Raw genomic sequence first — 24,911 nt, forward strand, 5'->3', positions numbered from 1 at the left:
AGGCCAAGGCGGGTCGGCACGACCCAGATCGTGGCATTGGTTCGATTCAGTTCTCTCGACTTGTTTTCCGTATTCGTATCGGCTGCAGGGATACCATCTCCACGCATCCAGGAAAGCTTTTTCGCGCCAAAGATTGCTATCGCAGCCACGATTTTCTCGTGTGCAGCAGACACGGAGAAACTCTCAAAAGGCCCTTTTGTTTACGGCGGACGCGTCTTTTCGTGTTGCTGCGCGGTATCGAACCCTCTTGCGGGCGCTGGTCGATCGGGCTATTTAAAGTATGCCCCCACATGCGATCGTCTCTCTGTTTAGGCTTCCATTATTCCTTCAAGAACGCTTGTTTCTCTCTGATTTTCTACTTAGCGCGCCCATCCTTTTTTCTTTTCTCGCTGCTATTCGCTGCCGTCTGCTTACCGTTCAGCCGTGCGGGCGTTTGTTTACTTGTTGACCGACCATGGCGGAGAAGAGCCAACACGAATACCACGAGGCGCCGTTTGTGGATGCGCCGCTGCCTTATACCGCGATTGAGACGACGCGCCTTGTTGATGAAAACACTGACGTGAGGGGTATGTCGTCAATGGCTTTCCTGTGCAATGCTGACCCCTCCAGACGACGGCCGCATCGATGTCGACCTCGACTCAGCACTGGGCCGGCGCCTATCAAAACTCGTCCGCGACCGCGACTCCATCTTCTCAGAACCCCCACCTCCGTACAGCGAAACCGAGCCAGCACGGCGCGAATGGCACATCAAGCTCAACATCGTCATCCAAGTCGTTGGCAGCCGCGGCGACGTGCAGCCTTTCATCGCGCTGGGCAACGCGCTGCAAAAGTATGGCCACAGAGTACGCATCGGCACGCACAACGTCTTCGAAGACTTTGTGCGTGGCTCCGGTCTCGAATTTTATCCCATCGGCGGCGACCCGGCGGACCTCATGGCGTACATGGTCAAGAACCCGGGCCTCATCCCCAGCATGAAGGCGCTGCGGGCGGGCGACATTGGCCGCAAGCGCGCCATGGTGGCCGAGATGCTCGACGGCTGCTGGAAGAGCTGCATCGAGCCCGACCAGCGCACAAACATGCCCTTCACCGCCGACGCCATCATCGGCAACCCGCCCGCCTTTGCGCCCATCCACTGCGCCGAGGCGCTCGGCATCCCGGTGCACTTGATGTTTACGATGCCGTGGACGAGTACGCGCGCCTTTCCGCATCCCCTGGCGAATATCAAGAGCAAGGACACGGATAGGCGGCTGGCCAACTACATTTCGTACGGCATTGTCGAGTTCTTGACGTGGCAGGGCCTCGGCGATGTCATCAACAAGTGGCGCGTGGGGATTGATTTGGAGCCGGTGCCGATTACTGAGGGCCCCAATCTGGCAAAGACGCTGCAGGTCCCGTTTACGTACTGTTGGTCGCCGGCGCTGGTGCCCAAACCAGCAGACTGGCAGCCGCACATTGGTGAGTAAACCGTGGGTGGGGCGTGCTGCACACACTGACTTTCCAGATGTCTGCGGCTTCTTCTTCCGCGACCCGCCCTCGTACACGCCGCCGTCGGATCTTGAAGACTTTCTCAGGGCCGGCCCGCCGCCCGTCTACATTGGCTTTGGCAGCATCGTCATCGACGAGCCCGCGCGCATGACGGCGCTGCTGCTCGAGGCTGTCCACATGGCTGGCGTGCGCGCCATCATCTCCCGCGGCTGGAGTAAGCTGGGCGGCGCGAATAAGCCCAATGTCTTTTGGCTGGGCGACTGTCCGCATGAATGGCTGTTTCAGCACGTCAGTGCTGTCGTGCATCATGGCGGCGCGGGGACGACGGCGTGTGGGCTGTTGAATGGCAAGCCGACGACGATTGTGCCGTTCTTCGGAGAGTGAGTTTGCGGTCGCCCTGTAGTTTGCTCTAGACTAACATTGCAGTCAACCGTTTTGGGGCGACATGGTTGCCGCCGCAGGCGCTGGCCCTTCCCCTATTCCGCACCGTCAACTCGACTCCCGGATTCTCGCCGAAGCCATAACGTACTGTCTGACTCCTGAAGCCTCGGATGCCGCGCAAGGAATTGCAGCGAAGATGCGCGCGGAGAATGGCGTCGAAAACGCAGTCCACTCGTTCCACGCACACCTCCCGCTCGAGCGCATTCCGTGCGACCTCATCCCCAACCGGCCCGCCTTTTGGCTGTACAAAAAGGGCAAGACGCGCATGAAGCTGAGCAAGTTGGCTGCCGGCCTCGTCGCGACGCGGCTCGACTTGAACCGCAAGCATTTCCAGACTTATGCACCGCATCAGATCGTCATTGAGAATCGGCGGTGGGATCCGGTGACGGGAACCCACTCGGCGGGCATTGGCATCATGAAGGACCTGGTCGAGGACACGGCAGGCATCTTCCTCAACCCGGTGCAGGAATACAGGCGGATTCAACGGACCAGCTACGACGACTCGGACACGCGGTCGCAGAAGAAGGCAGAGTCGGTGGCAGCCAGGTCGACGCGGCCCCCGTCGCCCGCGTCGTCGCTGTCGTCGTTTGACGTCAAGCAAATCAAGGACATTGAGCGGTTTGAGCGGCCAGACCTCGAGCGGGCGCACACTTCGAGCTCGAGACTCTCGCAGCGCTCCAAGCCGCCGCAGTATGAGGCTGCCATGGCGAGAAAGGAGCTTCCGCGAGACTCGCCGTCTAGGATGTCGCATGCCTCACAGTTCTCGCAATACACGTCTGTCTCGAGTATGCGCCGCTCCATCGACACGTCGCACTCTGAAATCACGTTGCAATCGCCCGACCGGCCGCAGACGTCACATACAGCGCGACCGACGCCGCCCCCGTCGCGCCCCGACTCGGCCAGCGGCGCCAGCATCTACTCGACCGCGACGGCGAAGCCCAAACGCGAGAACAAGTCGCTAGCCATGGCAAAAGCGAGTCTAAAGTCGTTCGGCAAATTCCACGGGCACTTCTTCAAAGGCACGTTGGTCGACCTGCCCTACGCAACCGCCGAAGGGCTCCTCGCGCTCCCGGGCTACGTCGGCTCGACGCCCTCGTCCTCCTCGCGGTCCCTCGCCGCTGGCCCCTCCTCCGACGCCGCAAGCACAACCAGCAAAGCGCCCAGCGCCTTCGCCGCCTTCATCGACGGGCCCGCCACGCACGCCCCCATCACCGACTGGCGCAGCGGCGCCGTCGCCGGCGCCAAAACCTTCGCATACGGCATGACGTCCGGACTCGCCGACTTCGTCGTGCAGCCGTACCGCGGGGCCAAGGCCGAGGGCGGCTGGGGCGCCGTCAAGGGCGCGGGCCGCGGCGTCGTGAGCGGGCTCAGCAAGACGAGCGCCGGCGTGCTGGGGCTCGTCGCGTTCCCGGGCCACGGCCTGACGAAGAGTTTGCGCGCTGGCGTGTATTGCCAGCGTGCGAAGGCGGTGGTGGCGAGGCGCTGGGAGGAGAGCGAGTGGCTTGTTGGTGATGTGTGGGGCATGGAGGGCGTCGATGTGGATGTGGGGCGCGTGATTCGCGCGTTTGAGACGGCGCGGAGGGGCGGCGAGTGGAGTCAGTACGACGAGTTGAATTAGCGTGGTGTTGAGGTGTTGGTGGAGGAGGTGGCATTGCGTTGGCGTTCTTGGTTTTGGGCATACCATCGATTGGCGTGGGTGGAGGGAGTCAACAAGTTGTCCTGCATCACTCGATTTTCACTTACCCCTGAATCCAATGCTCACATCACACAGCGCGCATCGCACGAATCTAGTCAAGCCCATTCATTGTACCAAGACAACCCAACCCTTTCCTTTGTCCAGCTCAAACAACCCCTTCCGTCAACTCCACCACCTCCACCTCCCCCCGAAACCCCTGCACACTGAATTCCACCCACCCCCCCTTGCCCTCATCCATCTCCATCTCCCAATCCCTCTGCGCCGTCGACGCCGTGGCCCCGCGGCCGCTGTGCAGCGCGCTGAACGCCGTCAGCGGGTCGTCGTCGTCGTCTTGTAGCAGCGAGAAGGCGCGGGTGCTGAGGTCGTGCTGCGGCGCTGGTTCGGGGTTTGGTTGTATTTGTGGCTGGTTCGGTGCTGACGGGGCTGGTGGTGGGAGGTTGTGGTAGCTGTATGGGAGGTTGTCGTTGTGGTACTGGATGCGATACAGCAAAACGCAGAACCCGACGACGCAGCAACTCGCGATCCAGATCCACGTCAGTCTCTCATCGCCCTTTTCTTTTTGCTTCTCCTTTTCGCTCGGTGCAGGCTCAATCTGCAGTTCGTTGGCCTCGTCTCCGCGGTTTGCGTCGTCTGTCGAGCACTCACTGTGTCAGTTTCTGCTCCCGTTCGCAGGTCTCCTTTCTGCCGCTTGTTAGATATACGCACCACCGCTTTCACTTTCACTTTGGGTCTTGCTTTTGTCTTTCTCTTTTCCTCCGGCGTTGGCTTTGGTTCTGGTTTTGCGCCGCGATGCAGCTTTGTTGGATGTGCTCGTTTGCGTCGTGTCGCGGCCGCTGCGGAGACGCATTGTAGCGTGCGGCCCTCATGGGTATGGGGGATGGGTTAGCGGCGGGGAGATGACGCCGTTTGTTTGGCTGCTGACTTTGTCGGCGGTCATTCCGACATGGCGGCAGGGCGAGATGCCTGGTTTTCGGGGGTGAGTGTGAAGGGCAGGGCAGGTGATTGATTGGAGGGTTTCTGGATGACTGCGGTTTGGTTGCCTTGGAAATTCAAGCCATGCGCCGAAACTTCTACTTCCCGCTGCTCCAACTTGGCAGATTGTCTGGATTCTTCTCGCTGTCTGGGAAAAATGCATCGATTTCGCTAGCCTGCAGTATTGACAAAACAATTGACGCCACAAGAAAACAAGAAAGCGGAAACCCGGACGGAAAATACAGAAACCCTCACCACCATTAGCCTGCTCACTGCGCCTTCATCAACGACCCACTCTCTCGCTCGCGATCTTCAGTAATAGCGCCCAAGTTCAGCAGCCCTTCGTTTGCACTCCGACTGCGCTTCGTCGTGAGCGCTGGCTGCTTATCACTGGCTTCAGCATGACAGCCACTACCTTCGCAGCCTCCACCCTCTTCCCGATCTCTTCTGGTCCACGGGCTCGGTGGCGCCTCAGCCCCAGCGCTAGCAGAAGACGGGGAAACGGGATTCTCAGCGAAGTTGGAGTTCAGCGTGCCAATCCCCACATCCGAAAACACCGACAACGACACCAGCGAGCGGTCTGAGACGCGGCGCTCGTTTGTGGTGCACGGGCTCGGAGCAGACACAGAAGACTGCCCCGATGTCCTGCGCTGGCCAGCTTCCGGCCATCTCTCCTGTCTTTGCTTCTCAGCGGCGGTGCGGTGCCGCTCTGCCACTTCGGTTGAGCTGGGAGAAGGCAACGACGACATGGATATTGGCGATGCACCTTGCGAGCTGGGCTCCACGCTGATTGCTTCCATTTCAAAGAGAGCTTTGCGCTGTGCTGAGTCTTCGAAGGCATTGCGCGGGTCGATGGACGAGCTGTTCGTCCGCGCGTGTCCGTTGGCTGCCGCAGAGCTGTCGCCCTGTACTTCCTGGACTGCACACTTCGGTTGGTACATTTCGTAGACGCCCGTGCTGTTGGCGTCGAGTTCGTTGCCCAGCTCCTGCTTGTCCTCCTGAGCACGGCTGCAGTCCCGATCGCCCCATGGGTTGCGAAAAGGGAATAATGAGGCGATGAGGGAGCTGGCGCGCGACTGTCCGCCGCTGGTTGGTGATCCGATTGGACCCATCTCTGAAGGACACATTGGTTTGAAAGAGTAGCGTCGGTTTCGGGGCCGGTGGCGATACCATTGGAGGACGATGCATGCGAGTATCAGCCCGCCGATGATGCCACCGACAATGGTTCCTGCTAGGGCGCCCGCCGAAAGCCCATCCAGACCCTCCCTTCCCGACTCACTCACTGGATGAATGGTGTGGTAGCTCGGGGTGTAGGTCAAGTCGTCTGGCCAAGTGGCGGGAGAGATGCTGAATCTGTTGCGCTCATAGTCCGCTACAATGTACGCCTCCTGCAAGAACGCGCGTCCGAGTGTAGGAGATGTGTTGACTGCCGCCGGCTTCAGTGGGAAATACCACGACCAGCCAGAGAGCCTTGGGCTTATCTCATTCAACGACGCATTCAGGAGAAATGCGGAAACGGGAAAGACGAATGGTACAAGAGAACTGTCTTCGGACTGGGTGCTAAAGTCGCGGAGGACAAACGTCATGTTTTCGACCGACGTGCTCAGGTTGTTCTTTTGTTCTTCCGTCAGGAGGTACAGGCCGGCAGTCTTGTTCCAGGTCAGACCGAGCTTCTGGGAAAATTTGTCACAGAGATCTTGTGGGAAGTAAAAGTACGGCAACGTCGAATCGATGACGGTGGTCGTCGGCTGAGCAGTGAGCAAGTCGAATGTCGGCGTCGTGATCGACACCAACGAAACGGTAAAGTCTTGGGCGGGATCATCTGTGAATGCCCCCTCGACCTTGGTCGTGTTGTCGAATCGAGAGCTGTCATAGCCTCCGAGGGTGAGACTACCGTACACTTTGCTTGATTCTGCAGCACATCAGACCTGGACTCCATGTAGGCAGAGGAATGTCACCTCGAGGACTCACTGTAGTTGGCGCCAGCAGTGTATCCCCACGAAAGACTCGGGATTTGGCTCTGGTTCTTCAAAGTTTGCAGCAAGCTGGGATACTTGTTCGAAATAGCCGACACGGAGTTCGTCCGCGGATTCAACGGGAAAAGCCCGACCCAGTATTCAATCTGGCCAATGTTTGCAATCGCCTGCGACACTGCATGGATGTTTTTGAGACTTTCCGGGAAAGAGACGTAGTCAGAGACGAGGCTTGCATTGATCGACGGCTCCTGAAGGGTAGAAGAGCCCATTCCAACATTTCCGAGGGGAGCTGCCGCAGTCTCTGGGTTGTAGAATTGCCCGCGCGAGTCTTGACAATCTTCTGAGCCGTTCTCGCATCCGACCGAGTTTATTGCCACGATCCAGCTGAGCGAAGTCGAGGGCAGTACGCGGATGTCGGTCGTCGAGTTGCCAATGTTGAGCCAAAAGGTGGACCTGGCATGTCAGTTGTTGAGCATTGAATCACGGTCGAGGGAAATACCAGGACTTGTCTGGGCCATCGAACAGTTGGGTCTCTCTGGAAATTTCAGCAAAGGTTTGGTGGTGGCCTCAGTGTACTCACTTGATCGGAATTGCTGGAATCTTTGATTCCTTCATGTCGCGAGCCTCGAGAGTCGGTCTACGCCTCCAAGACATTATCTCCCCAGACGCGAAGTGGTCAAGCCTCGAGATCAGCTTGGCCAATCTTGAAAACATTTTCGAGCCAAATCTCTCGCATCTCAGCGCAATGAGTGCAGCTGAGAAGGTTTGAAAATACAGATTGGAAATGAGCCCAAGACGCCTAGACTTCAGTAAGCAAGCAAGCGACAGTGCCAGAAGGGAGGCGCTAGAATACCCGATGAGATAAAGAAATGCGCGCATGGCTGGAAAATATGGCACTCCGTGTGACGGCGCAAAAGTTTGTCACTCGAGGGCTCATGTTGAGAGACGTTGAGATGGGACAAGGTTTTCCTGTCGTACCAAAATTCGCAGCCTGACCTTTGCCTCTACGCTCTGCGAACCAGCACGTGGTGGTCTCCAAGTGCCTCAGCGGACCGCTCTTCCCCGTTCGCCTTTCATGTTGGATCAGATGTTTGGCGTATTGCTGCAGGCGGTTGGCCGCGTCGTGAGGCAGAAATGCAAGTATCCGCTTTGCGAGGGCTGGGCCGAAGGCTGACACCGGCAGCACTTGTGACATGTTGACAGCAATTGAAGCAGCTAGCTTGGTGACATTTCGTTTCATCAGACCACGATTTCCCCACATCGACCCTTTCACCACCTGCTTTGCTCCACAAGACTTGATCTCGGTCGGCCTCCGCACGGTCACACCACGGCTACGTGCGGTTTGTTGTTTCGACACTTGTGCAAAACGCCACCTCAGCAACGCGTCGAGTCGCATGGATGCGGCGTTGATTGGAGCCACTGCTGCGGCTGATTGATCATAACAGATGGCGGCAAGTCCAAGGGTTGCAGTGGCGTAGCCTTGCGTGTCGTGCAGAATACTACGTGATTGCGCGGCTTATTTATCCCTCTGCTCTCCAGTTAATCAAAGACTCATTTGCTCGAGTTTGAATCTTCTCCATCGCTCGTTTCCGTCAGCTATCGTCTGCCAAAGCTTTTTACAGAATGATAGCGCTCACTTTCGTTTTGCTCGCGGCAAGCTTTCGGTTTGTTTGCGTGAGTGGGGAAGATGCTTTTCAGAGCTACACAGATGGCTACACGGGTAAGTAAAGCCACTCCAGCCTTGCCGACTGACGATCCTGGATTTTCTGCAGCTTGAAGAGTGAAGCAATGAGACTGACTCGCAAAGAAACCACCATCACGACAACCGTTTCTACTACGGCAACCTTGAGCGACTGCTCAGCCACTCCGAGTTCTCCATCTCCCCCGCCGGGGGCACCCTTTGCCATCCCGGTCGAAGAAGAGAATTTTTGCACTACCTTGACACACTGCAATGGCGGAACAAAGGACTGCGGACTTGACTCGGCATCAGTGAGCACTACGACTTTCACCAGGACCAAGACTTTCACTTCAACCCCGACGTATCCGGAGCCATCGAGTGTCGTAAGCCTGCCCAATGATTCGACAACGCAATCAACGACACAACCCAATATTTTGACTTCCCTCGTTAGCTGGGCTACGACAATTACCAGGATAATTGCGTCTACGGTCACGGAAACGATAAGTCAAAATACGACGACGACACTCACTTCTTCGAGCACCACGACGAAGACTTTGTATTCCAACACCACAACAACACTTTCCAATTTGAACTCCACGGCCACTTTTCATTTTTTCAGCACCCTGACCAAATCAATCGATTTCAACACTACAGAAACATCACCTTTTTACACACTGACGAAGACGCTTGAAAATAACACAACGTCTACAATTGTGTCACTTTCGACGATAACACAGACGGTGGCTTGGAACGCAACACAGGTTACGACTGCGATTTCTACCATCACAGAAAATCTAGCCAGTACCACACACGCAAGCATTTTGACTTCAAGTAGTCCGATAGATCCCCCGGCGAGTACTCCTCCTAGTGGACCACCGACGGCACCTTCAACTCTAGAAACGACCAGCGCCTTTACACCAATTACCAAACCTCCTCCATCTTGTATTGGACAGTGCACAATAGCTGCAGCGACGATAAATCTCATCGTATGGCCTGATCAGACCGCCGAAAATCGGCAGGTCGTTTCTCGCGCGCCGATTACTTCGGTCACAGCTGGATTGACTCTGTGAGTTTGCCCTGTAGAATCAAGTCGGAGCTAATCCAAACCTGCAGAACACATCCAAGCGTTTACTTCAGCCTGCAGTCGCTATCGGCGTACGAGACTTGTGGCTCAGGAACTCGAACCGTTGATCCGGTAAGCATCTGCCGTCGACTTTCCTTCAATCTAACAAATGCAGAAAACCACGCTCCCGACGTTTTTTCCCTTCGACCCGACAGACATCAGCACCATTACGTGGACGTCTTGGTCCCGCACCTTTACCAAGATAGAAAGCGGGACCACATTGCAGTGGTGGACAGCATCTTGGTCAACCGTCACAAGGTCTTTCGATTTCGCGCAACTGGCTTCGTGCAGTCAAGGCACATACGGGTACTCATTCCCCGCCATATCAGTCACCAGTGCAGCTTCTGGGACATACTTCACTGGAGCTTCGACCGGAATCAGCCCGGTCTCTTTGGCTCCTTGTTCCCCCATCTTCGCCATTCCAACCAAGATTACAAAGTTTGTGCCAGCGTGGTCTACTTGCACACCAAATGCGCCAAATGGATGGTTTGATCCTACCATTACGTGGACACCTCTAGATGGAGAGATCACGGGGCCTTATGGGTCCGCCACGACTGCGCCAGCTACGGCCGTGCCCGCTTTGGACACAGAGACCGCTACCACAAAATCGACATCTCCTGAGTCGACTACATCTTCGAGTTCCCCGAAGGCAACACCTCGGAGTTCTAAAACCTCTTCATTATCCACGGCCTTAAGTACATCGGTTGTTCTGTCCAGTTCGAGCCAAATTTCGATATCTCGCCCGTCCGGGAATGTGGAGTCCACAACCGGAACAAGCCAGACTTCTACGTCGAAGCCCAGTCCTGTGTCAACCAGTGGTACTTCCCCAAGCAGCTCGAGTACGGATCAGCACAGTTCGACTTCTATGACGCCACGCGACTCCACCTCGCAAAGTGCAACTAAATCAACTCCGGCCATCAACCCTTCGAAATCTGGCTTCACTTCTTTCACTCAAAGCTCAAAATCTTCCACCTCGCGTACTTTAAGTACAAGTCTCCTTCCATCTTCATCGGGTTCCACTTCCACCTTGTCTATCACATCTTCAGATTCTCCGTCTTCTTCCCACTCGTCTATCTCAACATCGCATTCCACGCCCCTGGCGACTTTCAATTCTACATCTGCGTCTTCCGCACCGCTTGAATCACCAACACCGAGTTCAACTTCTGCAATATCGTCTCCCAACTCCTTTGAAACCTCGGAAATCTCCCCCACAGCTTTGCCGTCTGCATCTTCCTCGTTATCTATTACTCCGTCCTCAGTACCACCATCAAGTTTGCCGGCATCCAATCCAGTGGTCGCCACAGAGAGTCCTTTCACAAATTCGAGCACAGCGATACCCCAATTGACGCCCTCTACTCCCACCTCTCCGACATCCTCGCCGCTGCGTTCTACTCCTCTTCCTTCTTCCTCTCCAACTTTTGCACCATCAAGCTCTTCGTCCACTTTTCCAACGACTGCCTCTCCTCAATCCTCTTCTTTCGCATTTTCACTCCCAAATCCACCATTTTCTGTCGCTCCGACTTTGAAATCACTGACCACCGCTCCTGCACCAGCCGCACCATCACAGTACACTGCTAGCAGCGGAGCTCGTCGTTTTACACCGTTACCTTTCTCTTTTGACTTTCTTTCCAACGCGATTGAATTGATCTTGTTTTGCACGCACGTTCTGCGGGTTGTTCTATGGTAATGCGGCAGTGGGAACAGCAGGACTCATACATAATTTTCGGCATCACTATTCTCTTCGCTTGTCTTGCTCAATTATTTGACTCATCATTTACATCGTGGACTACTTAAACTGACTGAAAAAGCCGCGTACCTTACATGGACCGACTTTCCTTAAAAACTGCCAACCGTGCATCCCGAACTCATCCTCCCTACCAACCACCACCCAGACGTCCTGTTAACTTGCCATGCACAGAGAGGTGTCCATCTCAACCTCCACAGCACCAGCGCAGCCAATGGCCAGGATGTTTTCCTTTCCTCCAATCCTTCAAGCATTCGCCGCAGATCCGCCGCAAATCCGGGAGAGCGATCGCGGCAAGGTGTTGGCTGAGGTGCTTTACGACTTTGGTGACGTGGGCGGGGCGTTGATGATGTTGAAGTCGGGGCAGCGTCGCGAAGCTGCTCCTTGTCAACTGTGGCCTCGGTGGGACTTCGCTCCAAGAGTCTGGAGCGTCATGGGTCCAGATGATCGTGATAATATCCGTAGCGGCCGTTTCGAACGCTTGATGCCACGGGCGCAGGAATCCTTAGCAAAAGTCGACGCGGAAACGCCCTAGGACGAATCGCCGTAAATACTCGTCGCGGGCTTCAGGCTGTTGACTGCCAAAGATGGACTCTGTCTGAAGCTCCATCAGAGTTTCCATATCTTGCCATGTTGTAACATCTTCTCGATATAAAGGGCATTGTAAAGGTGACAGGTATAGAGAATACCACCTAATGTGCCAGAAAAAAGAACACAACCTCATGAGCAACAACCTGAAATCGATATATTTAGAGACCGTAGAGTACTGGGTTCCGCCGAAATAAGAGAAACTCTTCGACTTTTGGACAACCAGGGATACGGTAGGGATCGTTTCAAAAGAACGTATCAACCTGTATCCTGAGATTCTTGATGGCTCGGTGGCAGGGCTCGCGAGGACCCCGATCTCGTGAGTCACAACATGGAATCTATACATCTAGAAGCGGAGGAGTTGGGCCAGTCCTCCTGGCGAAGATGCTTGTGGAAGCCCATTCCATAAAAGAGTTAGCAGGAGCGTTCATTCTCATAGGGAGCGCGAACACTTACAGTCTTAATGCTATACTTGGGGGCAGAGCCCTTCTGTCGTCCAGCTTTTATCTTATCGTTCGGAAGAGAGCTATACCGGCAGTTAGACTACAAATCTATGGTAATACGTACGCTAATATGTTCAACATACCGAATATGGTCTCAACGACATTGGGGTCTTGCTTGACCGCTGTGATATAGCTCGTGACTACTAGATTAAGACCTTGCTTTCCCTATCTCTAGGATCGCTCCAAACCCAGAAAACATTCATGGGGTCGGCGGGAGCTACTCCCTGTGGTGGAGCTGGCCGTAGTCGCCTGGAACTTGAGCCAAGGTAGAACCCTATTCCTACTTCTATCCTTAGTCTCTCCAGCCATCAAGGTACAAGAAGAGCCAGATTTTCTGGATGTTTTTCCCTACGCGCTCCGGGGTGGCGCTTGACTGCCTCTCGTGATTAGCCATGAACAAGACTTCAAAATTTGTGTCAGCTCTTGCCTTCGGTGCTCAGACGAGCGATTCAAGATCCGAGCGCTGCCACTGCTCGCTGCTCTCAGTCTTGTTCCAGCAAATCCTCGTGACTCCGTTTTCGTCTTTTTACTTGTCGTTGTCCTGGGAGGGACCGCCCTTGGTCTTGTGCTCTTTGAATGCGTGTGGGGGTTGACCTCAGCATCGTAGTTCGCATGAAGCGTCTGGAATCTTCCAGCCGGCTTTTGATATACAGTCTCGACGAATATATTGACTTGCAGCACCTCTAAAAAGGTCGTATTGTGAGGGATGGCTCTGCATAATGGTTAGAACTCAGGTCTTTATTAAGCTGTGTGCAGCATACCTGATGTTTAGATCGTACTTCATTGCGCCTGCGTACGAGATTGTGTGGACGTTCTGCCTCTTATACAAAGGAGCAACCCAGGTATCTGGGACATGAAGTCCGCCTTCTTGGATGCCGTGGAGAATGGGCCCAAGGTCGCGAGCGAACGGGATGATGTTCTCAGTGGCGAGGTAGACGCTGCGTCGAGTGACCACGTAGTACTGGTGGGCGGAAGCCGGAATGGAGGTAATCTGCGCGGGTGCCAACAATGAAGGGTCTCGAGACATCGTCGTGGAGTAGTAGTAGCCGGGAAAAGAGGTCGGGCGATCATAGGTCCAAGTGACTTGAATACTGCTGTAAGGCGGAGAGACAATTCACCCAGTCTGCAAAAATTCCAACGCTATGCTAAAGACCCGACGAGAACTCCAACCCATGCCGAATGTTCGCCCAAGACCATGCGCCGACCAGACCCACCTCCCAAAACCCAGCGCCAGGAAACCCAATTCTATCCTAGACCATCGGCTGGTGCAGAGCGACGAAGACCAGTCACTCCAGATCCGAGCCATCGTCCTGCTGGATCTGGAAGTATTCGACTGGGTCCCGACCGCGAAACTCGTCACTGCCACGCTGCCGCGAGCCCTTGAATCGCCAGACCTTCAGGCGAGGCGGCTCTTGCTGCTCGACATATAACGAGACGTCAGCGTGCCTGACATCGCTTGAGACGATTCCAAGGCCGGGCGTGAGTACGTTGCGAACCCAGGTGTTGCCGCTGAGAATGCGGTCGTTGCCGCGGACGTACACCTTGAGCTTGAACTCGATGGCGACGGTGCCGCGCTGGCTGCGCACGAAGTTGTATACCTTGGTCAGGTATGCGTCTATGTCGACTCTTCGATTGTGCTCCCCTGGTGAGACTGATTAACATGAGATCGCATATGAGGGGCAGGGATGAAGTACATCTGACTTGGACTTCGACCAAGAGGCAGCAGACAGGGCGGGCGAGTCCGGCGAGGACGGCGAGGCGGTGCGAGCGCTTCTCCACTGGGTACCGAAAGTCGGTGCAAATGATGGCAAGGTCTTTGTTTGGCTTCGGTGGAGGAGCCTTCGCAGCGGAGAACGCGTCCTTTGCCCTGCGCCTCAGTTTGGCGGTCCAGCGCTCGCTCGGGGCCGGTAGGGGAGCATTGGGGCGGTCCTCGTCACGGTGGTGGTGACAGAGCTCTCGACCCAGAGCGCAGGGAGACCTCGTCTGGAGGCGGTCAGGCGTTGTGATGTTGCCTTCTTCGTCTCGGGCGTGGACGTTCTCAGTATATACGGCGAAGTTGTAATTGTCGGAAGACATTGTGAGAGCTGGGACGCTGTCAGCTTTATATACGCAGACGGGGCTTGCAAGTCTAGGATTGGGCTTGGTTTGTACCTGATAGAAAGCCGAAGACGAAGCTTTGCTGAGAGTGGAAGCGGAGGGATTGAGGTGGAAACGTCTTGAGGATGAAAGTGTAAGGATTGGAAGCCGAACGACGTAGAGGTGGAAGCGCAAGTTGTTTGCACAATGAGATGGTGATTGCAGCCAGGCTTCAAGAGAGATGGAGTTTTGGGTGAGAGGTGGTGTGTATAGGCAGAGGTTTGGGTGGTGGATGTTGGAGCAAGCCGACGAGACGAGAGGTTGTTTTCGGGCGGTACTTGCGGATGGCATCAACACAGTAGGCATGCTTGGATTTGGTCTAGCCCGGCCAGCACAAACTCGCTACTGAGTATATAAGGACGAGGAAAGGCCGAAATCTCGCAGCATTCATCGCATCAGAAGCAGTCGGCTTTCTCGTTTCACAGCCGTCTGCAGCACAACTTTTGCGGTCTTCAGACTGCCATTCTCAGATTTTGACGGGCAATGAGCATTCAAAGGCGGCTGACAAACGCGAGAAAACTGGATTTCGTCGACAGATTTCCCACAGCCAACTTGCTTTAACACTCTATTGTGTTTATTCCGCCGCCGCCGCTCCTCCAAGCCCAATCTGCCGCTTTCCTGTTGCCGACTGACGAGTATTCCCAGGACCACACACAGCTAGTTCTACCTCATACACTGCCTCAATACATGATCTGATCATGCCTCTGAATGCTTTTTATGACTGCATCAAGCCTTCAGTCCCTTCTTCTGCAGACCCCACTCTATCCCTTCACTTCTTCACGATCCTTGATGGTAAGGCCGAAATGGGCATCTGCTGTTTACCATACTCCTATTACTGGTATTTGTAGCTAACACAATTGCAGAAACTTCCGCACCTTCGAAGTACAAGCCCGAAACTTGATTCTGCCGACCGCGGTACCTTTCGCTCAGAGCCGGAAGAAGTCATGATGCTTTGACAGTCCACAAGTCTGTCTTCGTAGCTAAATCCAGTCGTTTCTGTTTCTCACTATACCGAAGGCGTTCACAAAGAGAGGGAGTGTAGGCTTTCCGGGGGTTTGGCGAGGCATGCTGCCGCGGCCTTGCTTTGGCGGCGGCCCAGGGTGTGGAAGGTGCTCCCAGACAGTGCCAATATACTCGCGTTACTTGGGCTTTCGGAACACTTTCCAAGGATTCGATTGTTTTGGAGGACTCCTGCTCTGCGTTTTTCGTTTTTGCATTGCTTGTAGACTCAGATTCTAAAAATGGGCGTGTTGTGCGTTGTACAGTGTTTATGGCATTGTCGAGGAGATGTTCCGCCGCGTTGCGACTTGCGTATTTTACTGAAAAGAAATTCTCAGATCTCGTCGTGAGTGCTGTGGCGTAGAACTGCCGCGATTTGGTGCGCTGCCAACCGCTTTTCTGTTTCGCGTGGAAGTGACTGGCGGGCGTGTCGGCGGGCGCACCCAAAACAACAACATACCGCCAGATTGTCGCAACGGCCGTCTTTGTCACCAACCCCTGCCGCCGCACTTCTGATTGGACTCGTTCACTTTGCTCCTTTGAATTCGCTCTTGGGCAAACCACTTCCTTCCTTGGCCCGAACTTTCTCACTGTTGCGACATCGCCGTCCACTGAACGCTCGAGCGTCAAAATCCCCTGGCAACTTCCAGTCAGATTTTGACCTTTTACGTCCTGACAGATTCGAACGACAGCTACAAATCATTCGATTGCGCTCCCAAACTAGAGGCTAATCTCAACCCACCGCGTTTCCCTTCAACACAGCCCCCCTTTCGCTAAACCAAGTCCCCGCACTGCCGCAATTCTCGAGACTTTAATCGCTTTGAGAAGCTTCAAGTTACCTGCGCTGAAGCCTTGGCTTTTGCCTTGTCAGGGACGCATTCCGAGCCCTTTCTGCTCGCCCACGAGACTCCTTCGATTCAATGTGTCCAGTCGAGCCACCGACGAACCCACGCCACCGTGCACATCCACGACACCAAAGCACGATCAGCGATTGCGACGGAGGATGACAACTTTATGAGCGAGCGGTTGCGCGGCTTTGAGGGCGTCTTACACCATACGTTTCCCAATTTGGCTCACGACGACCTACCTGTAGCCCAGAAGGTCCCAGCCGCATTCGATCGCTTCTGGACAAGGTATGAGTCGATTCGATAAGCATCTGGTGTCAGGCAACGCCACTCCGTGATCTGAATGAATCAAAGCGCATATAGAAAGACGCTTGGTGCTCCAGTTCTACAGTGTGTTCCTCACCCTGTGGCATGATGGAAAAGGTATGAATCTCCTCTATGCCCGATTTCTTTTGCTTACAGCGGACAGTTCTGCTCAAGAATCCACGACGAGGAATAATCGAGTCGAAGCTCTATATCAACGACCCGTGTGTTGCAATCTACAGTGCGACGACGCTTTTGGAATTGCTGCGCGACACATCAAGCCAAAGCATCATGTTAGCCATCTGTGCCACAACGGTGGTTGCTTCAATCCACCGCGTTGGGGTGGAGCCAGTTTTGCAAAATGGAATCCACATCCCTTTTACTGTTTACTGTAATACTTGGTTTTCTAAGTTGCGGATGCTGTTCGGCTCCAAGCGCTTGCTCGATGACGACTACGACTCTTTACTAGTATATTCAGATTCCAGAGTGTACGAAATTCTTCTCAAATGCTACATTCTCGGCGACCACCGACTCCTTGTGAGCACACGGAGACATACGGTGCGCGATTCCTTTCTACCCTCAGAGCCTGAACCTAACTCACGGCAGATCAACAGTGAAAGACGCGTTCGGCCTTGGCAGGATTTGAAGCGTGATTATACACGCCGTCCGGCAAGAAACGTCAGCCATTCGCCCACTAGGATGCCGCCCCCATCAACAATCGAGAGCTTCTACCGTACGCGAGCCCCGGATCCGACAACAAGCTAGCGTGCGGCCACCTGTGCCTTAATGGCGGCGGCTTCAACCCTGACCATGTCATCATCGAGCCAGCGGTTGATAATCTGGCTAGGGAGGAGTGCAAGGGCTCTTACGTCCTTGAGATCGATGCTCAGACGGAATTCAACCCCTGCTCGCACAAGGAGGAGTTGAGGTCCCGCAAGAGATGCATCCTTCCTAGGAAGGTGCTCAAGAAGGGCCACAGCACCGGCAAGCTCTACCACGGCGACCTGGAGAAGAACGAGCCAGGCGGACATGGCCGCAGGTAAGCTATACCCACCCCCTATATTGATTGACTAACTAACTAACCAACTAACTAACTAGGCTAGGAGATGGGAGAGAAAAGGAGGCCTACCGACAGGCAGGAGGAGGAAAATGGGCTGCAGGGAGAGGCAGCGAAAATGGTAAGCCCCTAGGATACTGCCAAAGACTTAGCTAACGCAATCCAAGGAAATAAAGAAGGCCTAAGGTCACGGATATAGGGAACGGATGCTAGTGACTTGCGTGAAGTCAACGAGTTCGCCCAACAGCTTCACGACGCGTTCATGGAAGCGCATCTCCCAAGCAATAGATTATCTCCACAATGTTTGAGAACAACATCATCGTCATGTGGACTTGGACCAAACCCCATAAGACTGTAAGACAATCTCGTCCCTTCGTAATCCCCCGGATACTACCAGGTAGGTCTCTAAATCCTTCCCCCGCGCAGCGTAGAAAGCACAAAGGTACTAAGACTTTCCTTACTTTTAGTCACCAAAAGAAGCAGGTCAAGACAGGCCGCGCCAGGGGCAAGCCTGAATTGGCTTGTGAAGATGCACGTATAATAAGCGACAACGGCTCACATTGTATACCATCAGCCGCTCGATAAAGTTCCGGCCTGCGGCTCGGAACCCCGCCCATATCATTGCTGTCAAGGACTTCATCCGTCATTGCTGCCCCATGCTCTCAGGGCACCGGAAGGCTCAAAGGAAAGAAACGGAAGGAAGCCAAGCAAGCAGCAGCAGCAATGTCAAGCGGTGCCGCTCGGAAGCCTGCCCATGTCATTGCCGTCAAGGACTTCATCCGTCTTGCCACTTTCATTGCTGCTAAGAGAATGCCGCTGGCTAAAGTTCCGATCTACTTTGTAGAGGCCCTTGATAGAGCTATTATAGCCGGAAGAAGCACGGCACACTCGCTGCTGTGCTTGCGGATTTAAAGGAGGCCAACAATAGCCATTCACAGTTGTTTTGGTATACTGGAGCGTGTAAAGAAACTTTTGGCGCCATCTGTGCCTGTAAAGGCGGCAAAAAAGACCAGTCACTACGACAGCTGAGTTTGCCAACTGATTCACCGCTCTTCGTGTCGTAGAGCCTACCTGGGAGTTCCTTGGCACACCGGTCAATACTCAGCAGCTTCAGCAAAAGCCAAGCGCAGTTCCTCCGATCAATGAGTTTGAGCTTGCAAACAGATTTACTGCTCTGGGCGGTGGAGAGCGGACCCAATAGCAAACATCTCTAAATTTCGAAGCTAAGCAGCCGGATGATCGCGAGGAGGTCTCCACTACTATTTAGTTGCGGTGTAAAGACATCCACAAGATACGCTAGGTCATCTATAATCTCTGGGTCAGTTATAAATCAGACTAATATAATCTCATCGCTATCTCATTGGTCACGAACACGGCGGTCGATTTGCAGGCGGATGATCTTGAGGAATCCTGCACTGCCTTTCAGTTGCTGTGTGAAGACGTCAATGAGGTACGCCAGGTCGTCTGCTGTCCCGTGTTCTAGGCGTCCTTAGTGAGCCGTTCGGTTAGCTGAGTAGCTTTTGGCGCATCCTTGGGCGCGTCCTCTCCTGGACAATACAAGAGAGATCACTTCCAGCTTTTTTCCCTTCACCACCAAGGCATCCACCACAAGCCAACCGTCCTGAACCAAATTTCCATCTCATTCTCCGACCGCTGGTCCTGAGCGATTTGGTCTCTGTCTCTAGTAGCCTACCATTTGAACCGTACAACACCCACTCCTTCTGTATATTTTCATCAAGAAGTCCTCTCCTATCAACCGACCGCCCTGACCCAAACTCTCAACTTAACCTCACCCAACCGCTGGTCTTGAGCGATTCGGCCACCCACCACCTCGCGACCTTCACACCTACACCTCACCTTTGTTCCTCAGGTCGCCTACGGTCGCCGGCGCTTCTCTCCAACGCTTTCTTTGATCGGGCGAGCAAAATTAGGACTGAGGGATTGGAACTTGGGGGTCTGAAGTGGGACAACGACATCGTTGCTTTACCAAGCTCGACGCCCTACAGACTAAACATGGAAAACTCCACGACCGCTTCAACAGCCTCAATCCGGGGAGCATCGCACAGTGTCGGGCTCCAAGTCCAAGTCTAAGGCTAAAGCCATTCTCTGGATGCAACTGTGTAAGCTTGCTCGCTCATCCGTGTGAAATTGGTGCATGATCTGACCTTGAGGACGAACAGCATAGCGCCACGGCTACGTGCGAAGGCCCCGACTGGACAGCGTCTTCAGAGGACGAGAACAGCGATGTCATCACTTTCTACAAGCCAGAGGACGAACAGACTCGCGTCGCGCCTTCGCGCGAAGACTACATGTACCAGGACTAGATTGGGATTTCGGATGACTTGCAGAGCCCAACGACTGTTGCTTCGTGCGACCACCAGCACTACATCGAACTTCTGGGTGGTGAGCAGCCCTGGCATTCCGTCTCCGTCTCCTGACCGCTCGAAGCGCGTCAAGACCAGGGCCGCGAGCATTTCTGCGCATAGCCCTGGCTGTTCCGAGCCGGCCAGAACCGCCACCACCGCCATACCGCCGCCGAGCGTGTGCTTGCGTCTGACATCCGATCTTCCGAGGGATGTCCTGATGGCGACCACACTACAGCATGTTGGACGGCACCCTCGCCGTTCGATTCGACGGAGGTCACCTCTAGCTTGATAAGCAAGTCAGACTCGGCCTCAGGACTCGTCTCATTGGATATGAGCCTGCGGGAAAATACCGAATCTGTGACGACCCGGGCCACTCAGGACGGGATTGTAAGGGATCTGACATCAGAGGGATGGCGGCAGATAAGTGGAGGAGCGTAGGGGTGGGCAAGAAAGCCGGAGGAGGAAAGCGCTCTAGCTGGTGGATCTCTAATGAGACCTGATGGTAGCGAACTGATACGAGGGAAACTTGGTCTGTAGATAAACAAATGGAGAGAAAGCTTTGTTTAGAAATTGTGCGTTTTGTGATCTGACTGGACATGACATTGTCCTCTTTGTTGACTTGCATTGCTTTTTGACTCTACCACCACCTAACTCAACCACGCCTCGGTGATCCACTTCAGTTCGGTCTGCAACCACTCCTCCTCATAATCCACCTGCCCATCAAACCCATGCTCACCAGGCTGTAGGACCAGCTCGCACTTGGCGCCCTGTAACCGCCGCCACGCCTCGACGAACTTCCGGCTCCCCGCAGCCGGCACAATGGAATCCTGCTCGCCGTGCGCAATCAGCACGGGCGGTAGCTGCGCACCAGCGTTCGACGCGTCCTCCAGCAGCTCAAACGGATACAGCTGCCTCGCCTCCGATCCCTGCAACTTGGCCTCCGGACTCCAGTCCTCGCCGCGCTCCAACCACTCGGCAAAGCGGCCGTTCTGGAAGACGGCAATCATCAGGTCCAGCCGCTCCGGCGGCGCCACGTTGGTGACGACGCGCAGCGGGTCGCTTTTCGCGGCGGCCTCGAACTCGTCGACCAGGTCCTCGCCCAGGAACGGCACGCCCAGCATGGCCGCGTCCTCTGGCCGCGCCTTCTGCGAGAAGTGCGCGTCTTTGAGGTCCAGCATCGGGAACGTCAGGACGGCGGCGCGCAGGGCCTCCGGGGCGATGGAGCGCGTCAGCGAGTACATGACGTGCCAGGCGCCGGCCGACTCGCCCATCAGCAGCACGCGGGTCAGGTCGATCTCGACGGCCGCGCGCGGCGACAGCCACGCCCCCAGCGTCGTGTGGAACCAGAACCAAAAGTCGCGCACGTCGGCCAGCACGGCGGCGCCGCTGCTCTCGGGCATCAGCCGGTAGTCGGGCGCGATGATGATGGCGGAATGCTGTTTGGCGTACGCGAGCACCCACGGCGCGAACCACGGCGTGTAGAGGCGCGCGCCCGTCACCTCCGCGTGTCAGATGTGCCATCTTTCTGAAACAGGACGCAAGAGATGGCATGACATACCAGTCCGCCGCCGTGCCACCGCACAATGGTCGGGCGCGGCCCCGGCGCCGCGTCTCGGGGCACCAGAATCGACGTCTCGATGGGCTGGCCGTCGACCGTCTTGTACGCGACGTGGTGGACGTGGAAGTCGGCAAAGTGCTCGGCTTCGGGCGTGTTGTTTGCGAGGAGCGACATGGCGGGATCGGAGGAGGGTCCAGGGTCGTGACGAGCGTCGATGATGGTAGCTAGGACAGTAACTCGCCCGCGTCCTGGGACACCGGCTATATATATACGGTACAAATAATGTGCTCAGCGTAAGCGCAGTCGGATCCGACGCAACGAGGCCGCTGTCGACCGAGTACCGACACAAGGAACAATCCCCATACGTAAGCGCAAGCGATGTCGGCCGGGCGCAAAACGAGTCAGGGGGCTTGGCGCTTTGTCCGGGCGGGCCAGGGATGGGCCAGGTTGCAGGCGTTTCTGACGTCGGACTGGGACGAGGGCGAACGACTGGAGACCAGTTTGTTGGTGTTGTTGTTGGCGTGCTGTGCCTCTGGGGATCGGCCCTGGACGGATTGGCTTTTGGCTCGCGCTAGATGAAAGAGGCAGTTTATCGGTGCGTCGCTGCAACTTTATTTCGGCCCCGCATGTGTGCTGCTGGCGTTGGTCTGTCGTTGATATGGCGGCAGAGGTTGCGTAAACCAGGCGAGTCACTGGCGATACGCCGTGTTTGCATGCAAGGGCTGGCCGTGGAGATGGAGAGGGAAAAGGGGCAAACTGCGTTGAAATAGGGGCGAGACTCGAGCATCTTTTCAGCTACTCTCCTACCATCAACTCATACCATTCCCATCATTCTAAGCACATTTTTTCAGCGATGAAAAAGTCCTGAAGCATGGAACTCACCCCATTCAAATCTACCACGCCCATCCCCGCCGCCAGCAACATCCTCCCGAGGCACACCTGAAACAGGCCGAACGCGGCCAACGCCACGGGCGCTTGGCTGCGGCCCGCAGCATGTCATGGCGGGCGGCTTGAAATTGCTTAATCTGTCTTCATATGTTGGTGCTTCACATGTCGATGTCGCGCAGATGGTGCCATGGCATTTTGATTGGCTGGTCGCGATTTGCGGTGGTCGAGGGCTGCTTTGCTTTGAAACATGTAAGTGCTGCAGTAGAAGTGATGGTTGAAAACGAAGTCATTGCTTTTGTGCTATACTCTCAAGGCTCTAGCTTCCATGCTCGACCCAAGTTTTTCAAAGACAAAACTCCACATCCACTACCCAGTCCTTGTTCCAGCAGCGCCACGCCAAAGAGCGTTCAAACCATCCTATCCACAGCCCGACAAAACCACACTCGACGCCGCAGCTCCCTCAAGACTTGGCCGTGCTGCTGGGGCGCGAGACTTCCATTTCCTCCGAATGCTTTGGTGACGCGGCAGTGCTGTTGCGGACGACTGCACGTCCCTGCTCCATGTCGAGGTCGATTTGGGGAGGGTCGACCGAGATCTCAGACTTTGTTGCTGAGCGGCAGCGAAGGGAACGGACAAGCTCTCGAAGGCGGCGCGCAGACTTCAGTACGTCCGGGTAGAGCGACGGAATGTTTGTCACGATGACCGAAACATAGCTCTTCCTCGAGCGCCACATGTTGGCGGATATGTCAGTCATTGGGCCCTTCTGCAAGCGAATTTTGTCAGTTCAGGTATCGATGCGCATGGTTTGATGTTGACTTACCGTATGCAGTTTGTACAGCACAACGACCTCTAATCCGACGACGACAAGGCCAAGCGAAAAGATGCTTGCGAGCAACATCCTGTGCTTGAACCTGACCTTCAAGTTCATGCGACGAACAAAGTCCAAAGCGACGCCGAAGAGGAGAATGTCCATTACGCTGTCCGAGACGTTGAGCAGGTACTGCGCACCGAGGGCTGCGGCCGGCTGGCAAGCGTCTTCGTCAAAGTCAGCATTAGAAACTTCAATGGAGCAAGTTGACTCACCACCAGGGTCCGGGTAGATCTGCCAGTTCCTCTGGAATGGCACGCATCTCAGATGGTGGTAGAGGAGCATTGCCATCAAGGTGAGAGCCCAGAAGATGGTTGCCGCTTGCAGCTGGCGCCGCATGCCGTCGACCTTGCCCATCAGGCGCGCGAAGAAGAACAGGGCCGACAGCTTGAGCGTCCAGATGAAAGCGATCACGAGCTCCCATCCGACCATGACGACGATTGAGCCCAGCTTTGCCGCGTTGGCTCGCTCGCTCTCCAGGTGCAAGGCGAGGCGTTGTTCGTCTGTGAGTGCGGCGTTGGTGGTTCGAAAGTAGAACCCACCGAAGGCGAAGCAGCCGGCGGCGAGCCACCACAGGACGGTTGCTAGGATCATGACCTTGTCGTCTACGGCGAGAGTATTCAGTGGGTTGAGAGCCAGAAGGAGGCGAAGGACGGTAGTGAGCGTGCCGATAATGAACGCGACGGTCGTCTCGATCAACACCTCAATCGGAAAGCCGTACATCTTGACAGCTGGAAGTAGCGACACCGGAAGAGAGGATTCTGGAAGAAGCAATGCGAGACGGCTTGAAAGCAAAGAGTGAAGGTGAAGAAAGGCGTCGGTTGGTCGTGATGGTTGTGTCGGCGGTGGAGGAGGAGAGGTGCAGAGTTGAGCAGACGCGCCGAAATAAAAGTCGCGTACTGGTGGTGGGCGGTGCGGTGCGGCCACAATATGGAAATCAGGCGCTGAATGGAACTGCTCACAGCGCATCACGTGTCCACAATGAACGGTGTTGATGCGCTGCCAAATTAACACTGCCGGAGTGTTAAGTCTGAGTTCTCGACAGTACCACCACGAGCATCTCTTCCTGATGAGCCTTGCAACGTTAAAAGGACCAGATTGGGTGAATCGCCATCTCCCCAAAAGATCAATTCCATCTACGCCTGTCTGAAGAAGTAAGATGTTAGCCATCATTGGCATGATTGAGAATCTTGATCACCTTTTAGTCAGATTCTTGGAGTGGATCGATTGCAATCAATATACTCGAGTAGGAGTCCACGGCGTTTGTGAGGAAACAGTGACGTCTCTTTTAGTAGCCGCTAGCAGAGATTATCTGCGTGAATGGCTCTCGGTGCTGTGGAAACAGAGTCTCCCAGACTTTGAAGACAGTGCGCTGCCAACGCAAAGGCAGACGAGACGGCCTCTAGGAATTCTCAGGATATACGACCCAATCGATGCGAGCCGACGCAGGTGGTGGCGAGCGATTGCAGGTTTCGGCTTTTTCCACACACCCAAGAGAGTGGCTTCAGTGAGTTGAATATACGATTTGGTGGTGAGCTGCCTGCGACGGAACGTCTCACACCATGTTTGAACACCATTCAGAGGTCATACCGACAGCCTTTTGTAGGAAAGTTAGTGTTTGCTCCTGTCGACGACAAGCACTTTGGACGCCGTCTGGAAAAAGCCCTGATGGAGAGCAGAGACTG

At 55.1% G+C, this 24,911-nt stretch overlaps 8 protein-coding genes across 8 annotated transcripts; 3 read left to right on the plus strand and 5 right to left on the minus strand.

The window, feature by feature from the left end:
• Positions 1-26: 26 nt before the first annotated feature.
• J3D65DRAFT_576772 (uncharacterized protein) lies at positions 27-3,511 on the plus strand (the record flags this gene model as incomplete). Its single annotated transcript, XM_066797671.1, has 6 exons — positions 27-566; positions 610-1,455; positions 1,502-1,865; positions 1,912-2,544; positions 2,839-3,021; positions 3,091-3,511. Coding segments are annotated over exons 1-6 (2,559 nt in total), but the record flags the coding sequence as incomplete, so codon positions are not given.
• Positions 3,512-3,767: 256 nt separating this feature from the next.
• J3D65DRAFT_605992 (uncharacterized protein) lies at positions 3,768-4,469 on the minus strand (the record flags this gene model as incomplete). Its single annotated transcript, XM_066798405.1, has 2 exons — positions 3,768-4,252; positions 4,328-4,469. 2 exons carry the CDS (start codon positions 4,467-4,469, stop codon positions 3,768-3,770), a joined length of 627 nt encoding a protein of 208 aa, XP_066651685.1.
• A 10-nt stretch (positions 4,470-4,479) lies between these two features.
• On the minus strand, positions 4,480-7,659 carry J3D65DRAFT_685221 (aspartic peptidase domain-containing protein). Its single transcript, XM_066803808.1, has 4 exons — positions 7,151-7,659; positions 7,070-7,105; positions 6,566-7,023; positions 4,480-6,506 (listed from the first exon to the last, which is right to left on the minus strand). Exons 1-4 carry the CDS (start codon positions 7,447-7,449, stop codon positions 4,864-4,866), a joined length of 2,436 nt encoding a protein of 811 aa, XP_066651686.1. The 5' UTR covers positions 7,450-7,659; the 3' UTR covers positions 4,480-4,863.
• A 478-nt stretch (positions 7,660-8,137) lies between these two features.
• On the plus strand, positions 8,138-11,184 carry J3D65DRAFT_635437 (uncharacterized protein). Its single transcript, XM_066801318.1, has 4 exons — positions 8,138-8,290; positions 8,378-9,314; positions 9,362-9,443; positions 9,487-11,184. Exons 1-4 carry the CDS (start codon positions 8,194-8,196, stop codon positions 11,056-11,058), a joined length of 2,688 nt encoding a protein of 895 aa, XP_066651687.1. The 5' UTR covers positions 8,138-8,193; the 3' UTR covers positions 11,059-11,184.
• A 1,370-nt stretch (positions 11,185-12,554) lies between these two features.
• Positions 12,555-14,282, minus strand: J3D65DRAFT_605995 (uncharacterized protein; the record flags this gene model as incomplete). Its single annotated transcript, XM_066798406.1, has 5 exons — positions 12,555-12,918; positions 12,968-13,300; positions 13,421-13,468; positions 13,497-13,857; positions 13,901-14,282. The coding sequence occupies 5 exons, from the start codon at positions 14,280-14,282 to the stop codon at positions 12,555-12,557; spliced, it is 1,488 nt and encodes a 495-aa protein (XP_066651688.1).
• Positions 14,283-16,906: 2,624 nt separating this feature from the next.
• J3D65DRAFT_670670 (uncharacterized protein) lies at positions 16,907-17,745 on the plus strand (the record flags this gene model as incomplete). Its single annotated transcript, XM_066803317.1, has 4 exons — positions 16,907-17,026; positions 17,188-17,528; positions 17,588-17,667; positions 17,714-17,745. The coding sequence occupies 4 exons, from the start codon at positions 16,907-16,909 to the stop codon at positions 17,743-17,745; spliced, it is 573 nt and encodes a 190-aa protein (XP_066651689.1).
• A 2,716-nt stretch (positions 17,746-20,461) lies between these two features.
• J3D65DRAFT_576778 (Alpha/Beta hydrolase protein) lies at positions 20,462-21,756 on the minus strand. The gene is made up of 2 exons (XM_066797672.1): positions 21,471-21,756; positions 20,462-21,411 (listed from the first exon to the last, which is right to left on the minus strand). The coding sequence occupies exons 1-2, from the start codon at positions 21,642-21,644 to the stop codon at positions 20,560-20,562; spliced, it is 1,026 nt and encodes a 341-aa protein (XP_066651690.1). The 5' UTR covers positions 21,645-21,756; the 3' UTR covers positions 20,462-20,559.
• An 899-nt stretch (positions 21,757-22,655) lies between these two features.
• Positions 22,656-24,674, minus strand: J3D65DRAFT_635444 (uncharacterized protein). The gene is made up of 4 exons (XM_066801319.1): positions 24,469-24,674; positions 23,442-24,368; positions 23,179-23,393; positions 22,656-23,121 (listed from the first exon to the last, which is right to left on the minus strand). The coding sequence occupies exons 2-4, from the start codon at positions 24,193-24,195 to the stop codon at positions 22,819-22,821; spliced, it is 1,272 nt and encodes a 423-aa protein (XP_066651691.1). The 5' UTR covers positions 24,196-24,368; positions 24,469-24,674; the 3' UTR covers positions 22,656-22,818.
• Positions 24,675-24,911: the final 237 nt, after the last annotated feature.

The sequence above is a fragment of the Phyllosticta citribraziliensis genome (genome assembly GCF_038025025.1).
Source record: "Phyllosticta citribraziliensis strain CPC 17464 chromosome Unknown J3D65scaffold_11, whole genome shotgun sequence".
In the NCBI taxonomy this organism is placed as follows: Eukaryota; Fungi; Ascomycota; class Dothideomycetes; order Botryosphaeriales; family Phyllostictaceae; genus Phyllosticta; species Phyllosticta citribraziliensis.

Bases quoted from the DNA above. Each gene is read 5' to 3' on its own strand.
- J3D65DRAFT_635437 (XM_066801318.1), top strand. From the start codon at position 8,194: ATGATAGCGCTCACTTTCGTTTTGCTCGCGGCAAGCTTTCGGTTTGTT. The intron at 8,291-8,377 runs GTAAGTAAAGCC...TGACTCGCAAAG, and splicing joins CTACACAGATGGCTACACGG to AAACCACCATCACGACAACC. The intron at 9,315-9,361 runs GTGAGTTTGCCC...CCAAACCTGCAG, and splicing joins GTCACAGCTGGATTGACTCT to AACACATCCAAGCGTTTACT.
- J3D65DRAFT_576778 (XM_066797672.1), bottom strand. From the start codon at position 21,644: ATGTCGCTCCTCGCAAACAACACGCCCGAAGCCGAGCACTTTGCCGAC. The intron at 21,412-21,470 runs GTATGTCATGCC...TGACACGCGGAG, and splicing joins GGTGGCACGGCGGCGGACTG to GTGACGGGCGCGCGCCTCTA.
- J3D65DRAFT_685221 (XM_066803808.1), bottom strand. From the start codon at position 7,449: ATGCGCGCATTTCTTTATCTCATCGGGTATTCTAGCGCCTCCCTTCTG. The intron at 7,106-7,150 runs GTGAGTACACTG...TGAAATTTCCAG, and splicing joins ATTCCAGCAATTCCGATCAA to AGAGACCCAACTGTTCGATG. The intron at 7,024-7,069 runs GTATTTCCCTCG...CTGACATGCCAG, and splicing joins GATGGCCCAGACAAGTCCTG to GTCCACCTTTTGGCTCAACA.
- J3D65DRAFT_635444 (XM_066801319.1), bottom strand. From the start codon at position 24,195: ATGCGCTGTGAGCAGTTCCATTCAGCGCCTGATTTCCATATTGTGGCC. The intron at 23,394-23,441 runs GTGAGTCAACTT...ACTTTGACGAAG, and splicing joins GATCTACCCGGACCCTGGTG to ACGCTTGCCAGCCGGCCGCA. The intron at 23,122-23,178 runs GTAAGTCAACAT...ATTCGCTTGCAG, and splicing joins TGCTGTACAAACTGCATACG to AAGGGCCCAATGACTGACAT.